The sequence below is a fragment of the Prinia subflava genome, chromosome Z (genome assembly GCF_021018805.1).
Source record: "Prinia subflava isolate CZ2003 ecotype Zambia chromosome Z, Cam_Psub_1.2, whole genome shotgun sequence".
NCBI lineage: Eukaryota > Metazoa > Chordata > Aves > Passeriformes > Cisticolidae > Prinia > Prinia subflava.
Window position 1 is genome coordinate 99188997 of NC_086283.1, and position 18296 is coordinate 99207292.

The window sequence follows — 18296 nt, forward strand, 5'->3', positions numbered from 1 at the left end:
CTACATTGACAATTCCACTATTGTGCTAAACTTAGATTTAATATTAAAGCAGCCCTATATATTCTAACCAGTTTTTCCATTTTTAGCACAAAATTATGAGGTAGTTATGACATTGAGAAAGAATATTAAACATATCTACAACTGACCTAGCAGCTTCCCTTTTGAGTGGATTAAACAGGATAGTCATAGCTTCTCTGCAGTTGAAACTGAGAAGAATGGCAGATTTTATCACTTTGGCTTCCTTTCCATCAAGGAGGAGAAAAGACCTTTACATTAGAACTAAAATGCCCTCATTGGTAAGTATGTAGCTCTTTTAATCCATTGTTCCAAACATATAACGCAAATAGGATTTTTTATGACACTGACTTTGAAAAAATCTTAGGCTGACTTCTAAATAGTTGTTCATTCCAACACTGAACAGAACTGCATGACTCACTCTCCTAATTTCAGTACAAAATTTCTACTAGAAGTCTCAAATTTGTACGAAGACTAAAAGAATAAACTTAATTCACTCCCTTTCTTGGATAATATAATAATCTCTTCACAGTATCACACATGGGAAATTTGCTTTATACAATGTACACAGGTAGCATACAAAGCAAGGTGGTATAGGAATAGAGCTACTCTGGAAAGCACTTTCACTGTTCTTTGTTGAAGCTGAATCCTTCTCCACAAAGAAGTGTAACAATTCTGAGTTGAACACAGAAAAAATGGGACATGCCAGTAATAAACACATCAGACTCCCCCAAACATCAAGATGTTAGCATAGCATTCTTTATTCAGTGGAAAGATCATTTAGTATGTAGTTGGGAGTCCAGTAGACTTCTCAGAGCTAGTGTGTTAACAAACCTGTTCTTATCCTAGAAGAGTATTCCCAATTAGGCCACTTCTGCTACCTATAATTCATAACATATAAGGTAGCCTGGGTCTTTAGTACGGTGACTTGAGGATCTTATTCATCACTTTGCTTATTAAACTTGAACCAGCACTTTGTTATACCTACACTTTCTTGATAAACTAATGTGTGTATCATAGACTCAGCTTTTCTTTGTTTCTTTCTCTCTCTGTAACAATAAAAAAAAAATCAGACAAACGCTTTTGTTACAGTCACCACCACTTAGGGATACTATCATGCCTTCTTTCCTTCCTTCACATAGGAAGGAAAGATACCTCCTCCAGTGTAAGCTCAGCAATTCTAGACTGATGAATTAATTATGTTTCATATGATGCAAACAGGGAGGAAGTCCCAGATCTCTGGCAAGCAAGACTCATGTGCTTACCTCTAATTATGGGACTGCAGCTACAGTGCATGAGATTAAACTCCATAGTAAGCTGCAAGGCGCTCTTTTAAGGGAAGAGGAAACTGGTCAGAGAAACGCCTCCAATTCTCATCCCCAACTTGATTTTTAAATCCATGAAGAATCTACAAATGAGAAAGAGGAAGTCAAAATAAGCAAAATCGGAGGGTACATTATTTACTAGCCTCATATGCAGTAAGCCACAAACTGCTGAGTTGTACATCTGGCAATCTGAATTCTCCATTGTCAATTTGAATTCTTCATCATACTGAAATGCTACAAAGAAGCAAAGGTAGTAGAGCAAGGTCTTTCTTAACATGTTTCTTAAAAGGTGACATAAAGAATATAGCTACCCACAGAAACTAATGTCTGTGTACATATTTATATTTATTTTTACTAGGCAACTTAAAACCTAGGGTTAAGCCATTTCAGAATGTTTATCTATAATTTTTTCAATTCATTTTTCACCCATATTCATTTATCCATTTGCCCATCCATCCATCCATCCATCAACTGACACAGTTCACATATTTTAAGACTACTGTGTTCACATTTGTAAATGTGAGTATGTTGTGGGAAGTTGAGTTAAACAGCAGCCAGCTTTTGACAGAATGAGTATCTATCAATTTCTAGCACAAATATAAAATCTTTGAGAACTCTGTTTTCTGCACAGAACCTGTAAGACAACTTCACTAAAAATGAAGCTCTTAAAATCTTCTTTGTTCTGAAAGAACAGAGATCTACAGTCAATGGCAATCAAAAGCCAGTGAAAGAGGAAAACAAGTAATCTACAGGTTTCAGTCTGGACCTTCTGATGTAATAAACTAACTGAAAATGAAATTACACTATCAGAAAAAATCTTACTATGTTATCTCTTAAAACAGCAGTAAAAGCCAAACATTAGAAAGAAAAAATCAGACAAAATTACTGCTCCTCACAGAAAATCATACCAAGAAAATCTGAAGTTTTGGTTTCCCTTTTTACACTCAGTGTAACTGAATTGTGGAACAGTCTGTCATGAACACATCCTCAAATAAAAGGCAATGTCAGAATTCAAGGTCATGGTAACAGGTTCACACTCAATACAAGAGTGTGAACTCACTACTCTGCCATGCAGAGCTGTTTTTAAGTAGATGTAGTGGTAATGACATTACATGCAACCAGTTAACTTATTGCTTCTCTCCCTCCCACAAGCAGGCTCCTTCCTAAACCCAAAGAGTCACATTAACCAGCTGCTAAGAAATTACTGAAAATCCAAGAATGCTCAGGTATCACAAAAAGTTATGAGTCAGATTTTAACACTGGCAGCTCATCTGTCCATGTTCTTTGAAAGTATTTTGTCTTCCAGTTCTAGTACTGAAGAAAAAAATCAAAAAAACCCCAAACCCAACACCTAGACAAACCCAGTTTCTTTCCCTTTTCTTTAAAGTCTTTATTACTGTTGGAAAAACATCTAATTGGGACTACAGCAATCACATATTCATGAAGAATTAGTCTAAAAACCCTGCATGCTATCACTGAAGCTTAGTCTCCTTTCCTGCAAGGTAAACCCCACAAAACTACTTTAAAATTGCTTGCTTAAAAAAGCAAGGATGTCCTTATGCCAAGTGACCAAGAACCACTCTGTTCAGTTTGAATGTCCTGTATCCTAAACGGATAACTTGGAAAGAATCCAAAAAAGAGAAGTTAACCTGCTGAAGGACTGGAGCAAAAACATGCAGTGAGACTGCTTTGGGCAATCATCACAGACTCTATCCAGGACCTTCTTTTAAGTTGTAATTGCTGTTTCATTCTGCTTATGTTAGAATACTCATAGCTGTGCCTTTTCTAGATCTAATGTTCCTTGGAAGGAGATCAAGTTATCTGAGAGACTAACTAGGACAGCGAGATTACTATCTCTGCTCTTGAAGATGGGATAGAAAAGTTCTAGCTTCTGATTTGATGTTCACACATGTTATTAATTGAAGAAAAAGTGCCCATACAGACCCATGATCCTAATAAGTACTTAAGAATATGCTTCATTTTGCTTTAAGAATATCATGAACTTTACTTTTGACATGGAACTTTGCCCGCTCTCATTTTTTTTATTTTTAAATTTAAGACAGTAGTGCCAAAATACAATGTATTGCATTCTAGGTGGGGCTTTTTTGTTTTTTGCTTACTTAATACCAGGCAAACAGTCCTTTTGCTTGAATTCTACTGACGCTTTGCCTAGGGATGTATTCTTGGGTATAACTGTATTTTAGTTTCTTGAAACATACTCAACCAAGAGGGATTCTGAGCAATCTCTTATTTTCAGGAGTTAGGAGAAACAAGTAAGATACCACTGGGATGTTTTTAATTGGAAACTCATGTGTTTGTCCAACATAAAGTAGCCATCTTTGTGGCAAAAAAGTCTTGAACCCTACAAATCTCATTTTTTCATTGAAACCAACCAACCAATCAAAACATTCTTACATGTAGTATAAACTGCTCTGTTCTTCCAAATACAGGAAAAACATAGTAGGCTGGACATTATGAAAAGCTGTTTGAGGATCATTATCCCTTCAAGAAACACCTCAAGTGAACTTTGCAACTATTTGAAAAAGTTTGGAATAATCCAAATGCATGCAAGAAGATGCAGGTTAAAAAAAGGTCAGGATTTTCATGTTGCTTTATCTTTATGACCTTGCACAAACCACGGAGGGCAGAGCAACCTCCATGACCGCAACAAACACAGTAAGTGCTAGCAGTGAAACAGAAAGAAGGAAACCAGAGGATATAAAACAACCACCACTAGAATATACTGTTAACTTTAGCAACCTTACCTTACAGAACATGTCTCGAAGATCATCTTTTGGACTAATCCATGATGCAACAGCATCACAAAAAAAAATAAAGTCCTACAAGATTAAACAATCACATAGGTTAGAAACCTCAATTTTATACATCTGAAAACAATGCTTGATGTTTATTCTGCGAATCATGGATGGTCTTTGATCCTAATTCACACCTGCATTTGCTTTTATGTGTTTATTTTCCACTTAATTCAGATCATGGTAAATTATTGTATGCCTAAATGTTCAGCAACAGAAATTGCTGAGTGTCTTAAATTAAACCACAGTGAAACCAATCCTCTCTCCCCTCATCACACTAGTATAACTTCAATTCCTTCAGTACACATACAAATGCAAGTTCTACTTACTTTAGTCACAAGCAACAAATGCATCCCTCACACATTTCCAGTTAGGGAAAAAAAGCTGTTTTATTTCTTTAAGTAGTTTTTTTTCTGGGACACAGAAAATATTCACCATACAGGTTCAAGACTAAAGCCACCTCAAAATCCCTATAATCCATTTATCTGCTGCCATGCATTACCTCCTCTTACACCAATAGAACACCAGTCTTTAAAAATAAAGTTGCTAATGCACACAATAGCAATGGAGGATGAAAACTAGAGAGGAGAAATGAGTTATTGAAATGGGTCCTTATTTAACCCCTTCCTTTAAGCGACATGAATGAACAGACACTAGAAGACTGAAATGTAAAGTACAGAATAAGGCCTAAATGAAATGAACTGAAAATTTCAAAACAAGATAAATGCTCAGTTCTTGTAGTTCAGGAAGAAGAACTCCAGGCAGAGTAAAGGGAAAGATCAGTTTTTTTCTCCTCTTAGAAAATATTACATTAATACAGCTTTACTTTAGAGGTGTGGAGACTAAAGATCAAGTAATCTTCTATCTTCAACTGTACCATTTATTTTAAAGAGATGCATGTTTATTGTCACATCAACAATTTGAAAAAATTATCTGAAGTTGAAACAGAATCTTCCCTGTCCAACTGTTAAGATGAAGGGGTTTTGTTGTTTGGTTTTGTTCTGTTTCTTGTTTTAAAAACCTAGGTTACATCTGGAAAATGAGTTTAAGAATGTCAACTTTTACCTTCTATTTGCATACAGATCTTGACCACAACCTGACAAAAGTATCAAAATAGTTATTTTAACCAAAGTGCATTGTTTGCATATTCACTGCCAGTAAAAGACAAAAACTGATTTTAACAGTAATTCTCCCCTTTCCTTTTTAGATGACAATTACTGAAGTATGATGATACAAATCATTCACAATATAAACATCTTTGGGCTCCTTGACCTCAAAATAAAGCTACACCATGTACTGCAGGGAATCTCTTCAAGATAAAACCTTTTCATACTCCATATACAGCTTTCACTGAATTCCATAAGAGTAAAGAAAAGTGAGCATCTATCAATGTATCTTACTTGGACTACTCCACTGGGGTTGACCGTAATCATGGTACATATCCCCCGGAACGCTGAGTCCTTTTCCTCATTGTCTCTTATGTTTCGCAGAGAGGTGCACCTAACAAATTGGAAAGCAAAACTTAGGTGACTCTATTACTTTTCTTCAGTCAAGTCAAAACTAGATGACAGTATCTGATGGAATAAGTCACACTGATAAGATGATCTGAAACACAATTTTGACCGCTTAGAAAAATACTTGTTGCGCACAGCTTTTACTAGCACACTAGTTTTTCCCATTAGGCTTCACCTCCAGAATCTGGCTTTTTGTTATACTGTAGTCAGAAAGTGTGACCTCTATTCCATTAAATACAAAAGAAACATGTATCTGAAATACTTATCGAAACTATCATTATTAGAAGCGGAACATAAAATACTGTCACAGTATGAATTATGTCAGATACCACTTACAGAACAGTTATTGAACTTTAACAGCAGCAAGCAAGCTATTTTATACGTAACAAATCTATAAACATATATTCCTTACAGCGTTTCAAGCCTCAGACTGAATTTTAGGTAATGCACAGTTTAAATTTTACACTATTTGCATGCATTGTATTATCATTCTGGTGGTTTTTAAAATGCTCTTTCATAGTCAAGCTTTAACACAGCAAGCATGTGACAATCTTATCCCATGCATAAATTAGTCGTTAGCCACAACATAAAGAATACATGACGGTGCTACTAAAAACTCACAAACCTGATAGGACAAGATTAGTCACATGGTTGGCAATGATTAAGGATTGAGATTTTGTAACCAACTGAAAATATATCTAAAAGTGAGATAGAGAGAAGAAAGGAAGAAAGAAAGAAAGAAAGAAAGAAAGAAAGAAAGAAAGAAAGAGAGTGAAGAAAAATGAATTAAAAAAAAAAGATTGAATAATACACACCAGGGTCTTATAAACTGCTGTAGCATGGGGGCCACCTCTTGAGGACAAACGTAACCAAGACGACCAATTGTTATTGCTAAGGTAACGCAATCACGGTTATACACCACCAAACGCCAACCAAGACATGAGCAAATGAGGGGGGAGGAGAAAAAATAAAGAAAAAACAACAAATAACTCAGAAACAGAAACCAACAGAATCTGTGTATGATAATAAACATAAGATTTCACCAGTGCTGTTTATTACCACCCCCTAAATAAGAGGCAGCAACATATATGGTATACTCTCCAAGGTAAAAGAAAAATTAAAGAAGTATGAGAGAACACCAAAAACACAACTTTAAATCCAAAGGCTTTCTGATGTAAGCAGTCATTCTGTCCCTCTTTAGAGTAATCATTTGCAGTAAATTTACCTCTACACACTCAGAGTTTTTATTGAAATGTACTATACTGGATATTTTTTTTTAAAAGGAGGTCAATAATTTTCAGTTTTAGTATCAAGTATTCTAAACACTTTCTTTTATCCAATATTTAGAATTCAAGGTTTTTATAGACCTAATCTGTCAGTAAAAATATATTTCCAAATACTTTTACATGGAATATATATATTGTGGTCTGTCTGACACTCCTAAATAGATGGAACATTTCTCAAAGAGTAACCAATGTTTGTCTTCATAATCTCATAGAGAATTTAATTTAAAATGGTTGCTAACTCAAAGCAACTGACTGTAGAACATTAATTCTTTAATCCTAGTATTTCTCCTGCTCACAAAAAGTTTTCCTGGTAAGATGTACAAGAATCTGACTTCTGATACCAAAGCATGAGGACACATGAAAAGCAAAATTGTTTCACCACACGATGAGGTAGTTTGGTTCTTTGTTCTGAGGGACAGACCAAAGAAAGTATCATTATGCAAATGTGTTTTAATGGTGTTTGCTCAACTCACGAAAGATTAATCTTTAGAAAAAGGAGAGGGTGGGGAATAATGTATCAGAATTACTTGAAGCAAAATACATGAATAATACTAAAATCCAGCAGATTTGTATGAAGCAGAAAAAGGAAACCTATGTTCAAGGGACATACTATGCAACACTCTAATTAACAGGCATTTGTGAACAGTTTCATGAAACATGCAATAAAGCAGATGATGCTTTCTCAATAAAAGTTTGGTGTAGGATATACTAGCAGTCTGAAAGATATTAATTCCATGTGATGTAGCTCACAGTTAATGTACTGGTGTACTTGATTTCCATATACAGTGTCTAAAATTTTTTAGTATCTTACAAAACTTCATTGAAGTTTAAATGAAAATACATTTTTAAGTTTAATGTGTAAATTCTTACAGCTACAGTCGCAACAAGGAATAGAAATCTCTGTCAAAGCGTGTTTTCCCAACTGTTTTCATAATTACATGGCAAGCTACTGCAAAAACAGCAATATTCTTGCACATACTAGTGGCACACAACAAAATATCCCACAACAAACTTGTAATAAGTACACCACACTCAACATTTATTTGCAGTTATCCATCCACATTTAAAATAACTATTAAGAGAATTAAAAAAAAAAAAAATCAGTGTTCGGATGCTTCCAAAAACTCTCTTAACAAAGTTCTCTTATGATGGAAGCATACATTTAACTATTGGATGCCTCTCAGTTACAGCTATTACACACCCATCAGTGCAGAGTGGGGAGTCAGGGCAGGGATAAGGAAAACTTACACTGTTATACTACCATAGTATACACTGTTACACTATTCCATGGCATATTTCACAACTAGGTATTTGATTCAAATTTTTCTTTTCAAAAACTAGTACCTATAATGTGCCAAAAAACTAGGTAAATTTTCCTTTGAGTTCACCTTCCATACTAAACGGGATAGGGGAGCAGAGAGAGTGCAGCTTTTAAGTTCAGAGAATACTGAAGGAAAAATACATTTTCCAAAAACTCTCTCCAAATTATTTCTTGCTTTACTCAAAAAGTATAACTGTACCATTGTATTTGCATCATATTCAACCATGTCAGATATAACAACTAAACTCTCATTTTCTTATGAGACAGTTTTCAAACAGAAGGAAAAAATCCTCAGTTCTTAAAACAGTAAAAAATAAACCAATCACATTATCTATAAATTTTTTGCTTAAGTATGGAAGGTGCTTTTCATACCAGAACATGCCCTCTATAAATGCAAAAGAAACAAGCCTCAGAAATTCCAATTAGGAAGGCATTTGGGAATTACTCCCAATTTGGAATGCAAAGCCAGAACATAAAATATGCATGCCATTATTAGAATTCTTTCCAGGAATTTGTTATTAAGTGACCAGGTCACAGAAATGAAACATAATTTCAGTTATGTTGTAGTAAAACTGCCATCACAGATCTAGATTTTTGTGCACGATATTTGAAGTTTATCTTTAAAAAAAAGTGCACTTTTTTGTAAATTTAGAGTTCATTGTTTTATATATGCCAATTACATTTTTTTCAACACTAGACATATATATACAGTACACGTGTAAGGACATGCATACATCAAAATCTGTGAGAAATTAAGTCCTAAGTGTTACTGCATACATTTGTCGTATTTAATACATAAATAAAACCAGAAGAATGATTAAACAGATGATAAATAGATATAATAAATGTTATAAAAGGAGAAAGAAATTAGAATCTAGATATATGATTTGCTGCAAGACTGAGACTTGTAAGAGCTTGTGCAAAACAGAGTTGCTTTTGCTTATAAAAGCGAAGTACATAACAAAATCAGTTCTGGTGTGGTTCCCCTATGCAATTTCAAAAAAAAATTTTTTTTAAAAAGTATTTAATTCCTTTCACCATGTACAGGTTATTTTCTGGGTACCTGTGTTCTCTAACAACGTCTTTGGTGTGTTGGGTCTGTTAATTATTTCTACAAGCTGGTGCAAGACCATTGGAATATAAGGCTGCATTTCTATACCTGAAACAACAATTTAAAAAAAAACAAAGAAAATTACCATTAATATACATAATGTAAACAGAACATGTACACTTAACTTACTAACAAGGACTAGGAAAACAAATGTAATTTAAATATTAACATGAAGTTATCACTTAAAAAAAAGTTACCAAAAACACCCAGACAAATAATTCTAAGTGTGCAGAGATTTAAAGATAAAATTAAATCTTACCCATCTGGATTGAGATTTCGCCAATTGCCCAGGTGGCATTGTTACACACAGAAATGAATTCAGGGTTCAGGTTGGTTCCCAAAATTGGCATGAAATCAGCTAAAAAGAACAACATTTTAAAAACTCATCACACAATACAACCATCTTGTCCCACTACTTTATGGTTGTGAGGGGGGGGAAAAAAAAGGGATGTTGAGAAAAAGAAAATGTAAGCCTATTTAAATACTTGTAAAGTGTTACATTCAAATTAACAAGAACTATATTCCAGCTATATATCAGATTAACCTGGAATTTAGAACCTAAGCAGATAAACACAAATATTTTCAAATTATGCTTTTAAAATCTTCCCAACAGGGTTTATCTTTATGTAACTTTCATAGAAATCTTCTTCTCTCCTTTCCTTGCTCAGGGAGAGAGAGGAAAAGAAGAAAACCACAGCTGCAAGTACTAGTGGTTTTATCATATGGCCAAACATCCCCAAAATCACCTGGATAACTGTATATTCAGCTACCCTTGAAAAAAACAACAACAACTAGAAGGTAATCACATATTTGATTAAATTTTAAGAAAAGTGAGTCATTTTAACATCTGTCAAATTAATTTCAAATTCCAAGCCTATCCAAGCATTCATTTGGCAAGTGCATCTCAACACTATCTGTGGGAGGAAAGAGCAAATATTGTGGAAGTGTATTACTGATGCTACTTCCCACAGAAAAAAAAAAAAACAAAGCAGAGAAAAAAGTAAAACCTATCCTCTAGCCCATTTTTTAATATATTATATATATATTTACCTAACAATACATTCTAGTAGAACAAAAACAGCTATAAAAATAGAGACAAAAAATGAACTTTTACACTATCCACAAAAATAGGAACAGGTTTTCTAACATACAATCCAGGGCAAAAAAGACTACAGACTCTTGATGATAAAGGAAAATTACTACGTACACAACCATAAAAAGGCAACCCACAGGGAGCATAACAACGGCTAATACAACCTCTCAAACACGTGCAAAACAAATTATTAAACAAGTAAGAGAAACGTACCGATGCAAGGTTTAACATGCTGAAAACATGCCTTTGTCAGGTCACCTAACAATGCAAAAGAACTCTGCCGTACCTCAGGCATTTTGTCCTAAAGAGAGGAAGAAAAAAATTACGATTCTAGAAGAGTTTCTGATTTTTCTGAATAAAGAAAATGTGTGGATCAAACAGCTTACTCATCTCACCTGCATGCATTGATACATTAGTGTCAGGATATTGCTGCGAGCCACTAACTGTTCAATGTTGCCTCCAAGTCCTTCAGCTAAACCACTGAGTAAATCAAGAGCCACAATCATGAAATCTTTATCTGGAGCCTCATATTGGTCTGGCTGAGCATTATGCAACTGCAACAAATAAGTACACATTTTTAAAATTATACTAGATTTTCTCAGAAGTATGAATAAAAAAGTTGTAGAACTGCACCTTCATTTAGATATTCGATTTCTCTGCATATCTCTAATTTTACATAGTTAACACTTTGGTTTAGCAAAGTAACACTGGAATACTTATAGCAAAATACCATGGCTTGTGCAAGTGTCTTCTGCACCAGATTTACACAACGCTGGTACACGGGTTCACAGTATGGAAGAAAGCCAGATTGCAAGGCAGTAGCAACTGACGACAGGCACTGGAATTAAAAAAAAAAGAGAGGAGAGAAAAAGTAGTCACTATTTTTCCTTGCATCCCTAAAGAGTCTTTTACTTGGGAGAGGCAATTTGGAAGATATTAGGATTTTAAGTACACCAACATGTAACTGAGTAAGTAAACACAACGTAGAAAGGCAGTACTGATTTAACTGAGCCAAGGCAACCATCAGCAAGTTATCACTCCTGCATACGCCGGTTGAGAAAAATTTTCAGCAGCAGCATCTTCTTAGAGGTAGCCAAAAAAATGCATACAAAACCAATTACAATATTTCAGACAGCACTTACACTAAGCTGCAGTATCTTGACCATGAACAAGCCCTTATATAACCTAAGAATTATAAAACTAATTTTTCTAGAGGTGTTTTCCTCTAGAGGTGCTTCACACTCAGCAAGTACAGAGCATTAGACTACATGGCCTGGTTCACACCTTCAGCTTGTCTGACAATAGTTTAAATGGAGGGAAGAAGGGAAAGCAAGGAGAGAGAAGACAAGAATAAAAGGAGGATAGAATTGGGTTTTTTTCCCTAAAAGAATCCTATCAAAGAAAACACTCAAAAATGGCAGGAAAAAAATCTGAAGGATTTCTGCTAAACTTACATTTATTTAGTCATAAAATTTTCTTACCACGGTCAGAGTATTTTTTTCCCTAATGGAAAATAGGTAAAAATCTCAGCTTTTATAATCATATTTCCTAGGTGGAAAACCTTTAGTGAAAAACATAATTTCTAAAATAAATTGATAAGAAATATTGTGTTAATATGTGTTAATATTCACATTTTAACATTTACCTCTAATAAAGGGAAGAGATCTTTATCTTCATCCTTCAGCATGTTCCACTTCTGGATTAACGGAGGCATTAGCATCTGAATATATTCCTGTTTAGGATGAAAATGCATCAGCTGCTGAAACACTTTACTGCATACCACTTTATTACAAAATTAAAAAAGAACTGAGATATATTCTACTTTTTCAAAGAAAGGAACAAACAGGTATACTGTAATTCAATCACTGTTGCAATTAATAGAAATATTTTAATACTAGAATTCACCATTTGTGTTTGATGTTTTCTCCTAAAGCACCTAAGTACCTTTACAAAGGGAATCTCCTCCTCCAGGTTTGGTTTCAGCATAGCTGCCTGGGTTATCTATCTGACTGCCACAAGGAGTACAGAAAACATTTTCATATTTACATTGTGCCTCTACATCAGCCACCTGCTTCCCTTAACCATCTTCTACTTCCCTGATGCTATAACCCTATCTCCATGACCACAAGTTCTGAAAATTCTGCCTCAAACTAACCATCCACAAAGAAAGTAATTCCCCACCCCTTCAAAAGGAGGCACTTAGCCCTTCTATACAAAGCTGGCTTCCCTCCCACTGCACAACCACAGTCACAAGGACATTAAGCAAGACACCTCTAGACTGCTGTTGTTTGCAAAAGGTATCCAAAGAGTCAACAGATTTTGCTATGTCCAAAGGTACAAAATTCTAAACAACTAAAGAAAGTCCCACTCTCATCAGGAGCTGCCATTTAACTTTCTCCTGCTGCTGTCAAATATCAGGGTGGCCAGGCTCAGAGAGAGACTGAAAAACAAGTCCTTTGATGGTCTGGGGTTCAGATGGCAAGTAAAATACCACGGAAACAACTAAAAATGTTTTTTTTCTAGAGCATCTATGTCATTTGAAGTGCTATAGAGAAATAAAACAAGATTCAATAACCATCATAAGATGCAAACATGTACATCTTTTACTAATTAATACATGCTCACCAAAAAAAACCTACTACATTTGCCTGTATGACATCTGTGCTTTGTATAAAGGGGTATCTATACTGATATCTCCTCTCAGCTAAAAAACTTGAAGAAAAAATAATGATGAACAGCACATTTCATAACACATGACACTCTTTTGCTTGTTTATTCAAAATGCCAAATATTTGTGTAGTGGGAAAATTACGTGCAGCCTATGTATTTTATCTGTAAGCATATAGCACTAATAGAAGGGACACACAAATATAATTTCTTGTTTATAACACATAAAGCACAATACAAAAAGCACTGAACAAGCTTTCCCAATACGGTAAATCTTTGTACAGAACATAAGGTGTACTCACTGGTTTATTTAGATGATGTCCTACAGAATCTGCTAGGGTTCCTATAGCATCATAAAGAATGAGCAGGTTTTTATGCTGGTATTTACTAAATGCGAAGACCAAAGTGTCAAGTATATATGCAAGATAAGGAACAAGCTCTGTACAAGCCTCCTCTTCTAGAGTAGCAAAGGCACTGAAGGACAATAAAACAGGTTAGTACCTTGGAAATAATGAAACAAGACCACCCCAAAATGCACTACTTAACTTCTGTTTAAACATAAAACTATTTGAGTATTCAAATTCATGTAAGATATGCTTCCAAAAAGCATATAACTTTGCATTAAACTATAGCAATATAACTATATAACTTATAACTATATAACTGTAGCATTAAATAACTTTGGTCTTTTTTAACTGAACACAGAATCACCCATAAGGATCTAGTTCTTACACTGCCAAGAACAAAATGTTAAAATATTGCCTTAAAACTCATTAGGGATACACAGAAGCATCCACTAAAAAGAAAAGCATTAGCAGAAAAGTTACAATACAGTAAATAAAATAGAAAGAAACACAACAAAAGCTGATTATTTATGGATCGCTATCTTTAATGTACATGGTAGCTGCACCTAGAGATTTTGATGCTGCTGTGCCATTACAGTGCAAACATCACCCTGTACTCTCAGCTGTTCACTACACAGAAAAAGACATAGAAAGACACGGAAAACTAAAAGCAAATACAGAGGATGAACAGTTTTAGCTGCTCTTGGTCAAAGCACACATCATGACATCATGGAAACTTTTCAGCTTGTCTATTCAGTGTTTCAATGGGAGCATTAAGAAAACCCATCCAAAATGAAACAAAACCAAAAAAATCCCCCCACACCAGAGACACTGCTTCTGGGAAACATTAGGGATAGGAAAAAATTATGGAGCTATTGAAGATTTACTGGCCTGGCTTTGCCAACAAGATTATTATTAGGTTGTCTCTGCACTACAAATGCATGCATCATTGCATGAGGTGAACAACCCACTGTGTGCTACCAAATACAGAAATGCAGTGTTTTAAACACAAGAGAACTATGAGCTCTAAATGGCTAGCATTCTTATTTTATTTATTTATTTAATTATTTTTTTATTTTATCACGAAATACTCTTTCAGAAAGGCACACAGCTTGAGCAGCAAAATGTATTTCAGTAAAACATCATTCTGTGTGTTGCCAGCTAAAGCAGCAGTTTCTTGAAAGCACAGAGGTGAATGTTAGACATCTGCTACCATACAGAAGTTAGGAATATAACATACAGTATCCTGTGACCAATCTTCAATTTGGTAGACATAAACAATGTATGTTAACTACTCAGTGGTGGGACAAAGCTCTTTGTTGTTGCCTGAGAAGGTTCATTGCATTTCCTCACGATTTAAAAAGCTAGTAAATATGTTTTGACTTGTAACAACTCTATATTTTCCTTATAGTGAAGTTTCCCAGATTATTTTTAGCTGCAACAGTAATTTTAGTGAATCTCTGCTCTAGAGAAAGTATCTCAAAATACTTGAATTCTGATATTGGACTTATACATAAAAAAAAATCAGGCATACTGTAATTTTTAGTATTTCCCTTCTAGACTTCCTGGTTTCCACAGCCCATTGCACATCCATAAGCACCATCCATAAATGAGGTTATTTAACTACACCACAACACAGCTGTGTTCAACTAAATGCAGATTTTCAGCCATGTTTTGGACATGAAAAGCTAGAAAAGAAGTGGAAAATTTTCCTTTGGGGATTTTTTTTTGATTGCTTGTTTGTTTTGTTTGTTTTTTTGGGTTGGTTTGGTTGTTTAAAAATAGAATAGAGAAGACATTAAAGCTACCCAAGCTTGCTAGTCAAATTTTTGCAGACATTTGGAAACAAAAATGAAACAGTGTTTAACTCCTAAATCTTAATAAGTATCTTTCATAAAGTCATTATATCTATTCTCAGGCAAGGATATATATTCCTTTTGAAGGAAACCCAAGAATCATGAACTCATCGCTGTCCTTAGGCACAAGTGACATTTGGGGGTGGCTACTATTACTATTACTATTACTATTACTATTACTATTACTATTACTATTACTATTACTATTACTATTACTATTACTATTACTATTACTATTACTATTAGTTTCAGGTGTTCAGAGGCAGATGTAACTGCTCCTTGAAGAAACACTGAAAGCTTGCTATGTCAGACTCCAGTCTGACAAAAACTGACATGTAAATTTTTTTGATGCACAAGGGGTGCACACATTCCCATTTCATTATTGTTGTGTCTGCTAATTAATTTTTATTTGCTTTAAAGAGACAAGGGGGAGAAGGGAATCTTATCACCCAAAATCTGGTTTCAAGAGAAAGATAATATCCCATGAAATAATCATAACTGAAATGTTTTGGTAATGCTGAGCTAAGGATAAATAGTTTCAGTAATCCAATGACAGGACAACTTTCCACTGTAATCAGTTCTGACTGTGTTCACAGACATTCTTAAAAATGCCAAATTTTTGGTCACTGAAACAGCATAGATTGAAATTAAGTGCTGCAGACAGCTATTTTAGTTCAATAAAGTATTGAGGCTGGTGTTCTACATACTCTGGAAACAATGTGCATAAAAGAAATAGACATTAACTTTTCCCATGTTATTATAACTCAGGAGAAAGTTGCATCTACTCCAACTTAAGAGAAAGAATACATTAAGAGCTAGAAATGGTGTCACGCATTCACTGACAAGGGAAGAAAATAGCTTCTCACGGGGGAAAAAAGAGCACTGTCACGGAAAGTGATGTTTGCTCAAGCCTTGGCTTACCTGCAGGCAGCTTCTTGTACTCTCTTGTTGCTATCCAAGATACGCTTTAGCAACTCAGTCATTAATGGCTTCAAGTATGTGTCTGGGGGTTGGCTAACTACCCAGTGTGCATAGCGACTAAGAGTCCAGCATGTAATGGAGCGCACAAGAGCCTTCTTGTCGGAGAGGCACTGAATAAGGTGAGGGATCAGCTCTGGAAGATATGGAATCATACCCTGCATGCAGCCTGCAAAGAAAAATATAGCTATTGCAGCACCACAACTAATGAAAAATTCCACTGTTTTCTGTTTCCTGTGAGAGACATATTTTCTATCACATAGGAACACAACATGTACACAAATATTTTAACGAAGCAAGCCCATCTAATTTATATAAAGTTCTAAAAAACCCCTTACATGTAACTAAAATTATTAAAATTATTAGATAATAATTAAATCTTCAAATAAAGCTAATTATTTTCAATTGCATTTCTACTTCAGTGTTTCCCCAGTCTCCAGAAATTCTGCTTTATTGAATGCAGTATAGCAAGTACATACAAATACAGTTTCTAAAGCTTTAAATTCCTACTTCAAGTCTACTCAGAGTAAGAAAGAAAATACCAAGCAGAGAAAGACTGTCTTGACAACAAATCATCACATGAAAAAGGATTCCTTAAGAAATTCCAGTTTCTTTGTCTTTCTCAAAATCATACAAATATTGACCATGAATAAAAGCTGCGCCCTTCAAGTCAGCAAGGGCACTAAGACACTGAGATTTGCCAGAAGTACTAACTTCCACCTTGCTGTACTGCAAATCAAAACCAATGAAAACTTTTCTAGTAACAGTAAAAAAAAGTATGTTCATTAGACAGTAAGGGAAAAAAAAGATAATCCAGGCAAGAACTCAAATCTACTTCTTCAGCTTGCAAAAGGGACATTCAGGCAAAAGGCCCAGCATGACTGTGAGTAAGTAAAAAAGAATGGAAGTTAGCCTATTAAAATTTGAGGACAATCTGTAAGAGGCATCTTAGTGTACTGAAAGTACAGGAGTGGTCTTCTCCATTTCTGAAAACACTTAAAATTTGAGGTAAAATGTATTAAATATTTATCTTCTAGGAAATCAAGGCAGTATTTTGAGAGCCATCAACACCTCTATATTGCAAAGTTTATAAAAGGAGAAATAAAAGAAATTATGTAATCTGTTTAGCCTCCCAAATGTGCATAAATTTGAAAATTAAAAATAAAATAACTGCAGTCACCTATCAGTAGATGAAGAGAATAATCACCAAAACCAAACCAGCTAAGGATATATACTTGTTTGCATTAGCAAGTTCACCCAAGCTACTTTAGAACCAATTTAAAAATCAGCAACTTGATATGAACTATTGCCTTACCTTCAGCAATTGCACCAAGAACAAGGATACCAGATTCTTTAACTACCCACTCGGGGTGGAAGAGCAATTCCTTCAACAGTGGCAAGATGTGTGGCAGAAGTTCATCACGAAATACGTTAGCTAGGACATCTAGAGCAGCAGCAGAACATTTCCCTGAGGGGAATCAACAGTATTAATCTCTCCTTATTATACAAACAGTTGTAGTTAGGCAATATCATCCCCTTTTTAACTTTGAGCTACCAGTGGATTCTCAGTGCACTATGAAGAAATATACTTCCACTCCATTACAGAGGGATCTACTGTGCTCCTGTGCAAAGCCACAGCCCTTAGAAAGCCATTTTTATTATAATATCAGCTCCTTCTTAATCTCTCATAAAGAATTGAACTGGTCTCATTAGTAAGCAATGCTGCTAATTGTCAAGCTTTGCTGGTGATTCCTCTCTGTTCAAATAGGAAGTCAAATATAGAACATTGGATACAAAATAGGGTACACAATTCTGATTTTCAGATAATACAGATTTTCTCATATCCAGATAACATGTCATTACAGATTTCTGAATTGTTCTACTCTTTCCCTTTTAGGCTACCCTTCCTGAACAACTTCAGCTTTCTCACCATTTTAATCAAAACCATGAACCACAGGGCATCTTATGTCATT

General features: G+C 34.9%; 1 protein-coding gene across 1 annotated transcript in view; it reads right to left on the reverse strand.

Moving 5' to 3' along the window:
* TNPO1 (transportin 1) overlaps positions 1–18296 on the reverse strand; it is a 74248-nt gene that overhangs the window by 5855 nt on the left and 50097 nt on the right. Inside the window, exons 13-25 of the mRNA XM_063421958.1 lie at positions 17639–17791; positions 16267–16492; positions 13448–13619; positions 12124–12210; positions 11209–11316; positions 10874–11032; positions 10692–10779; positions 9645–9743; positions 9338–9433; positions 6483–6558; positions 5554–5653; positions 4106–4180; positions 1281–1423 (exon numbers count right to left, since the gene is read on the reverse strand). Of these exons, the coding sequence (XP_063278028.1) occupies positions 1316–1423; positions 4106–4180; positions 5554–5653; positions 6483–6558; positions 9338–9433; positions 9645–9743; positions 10692–10779; positions 10874–11032; positions 11209–11316; positions 12124–12210; positions 13448–13619; positions 16267–16492; positions 17639–17791 (1547 nt within the window). The 3' untranslated portion in view covers positions 1281–1315. The remainder of the gene's footprint in view (positions 1–1280; positions 1424–4105; positions 4181–5553; positions 5654–6482; positions 6559–9337; positions 9434–9644; positions 9744–10691; positions 10780–10873; positions 11033–11208; positions 11317–12123; positions 12211–13447; positions 13620–16266; positions 16493–17638; positions 17792–18296) is intronic.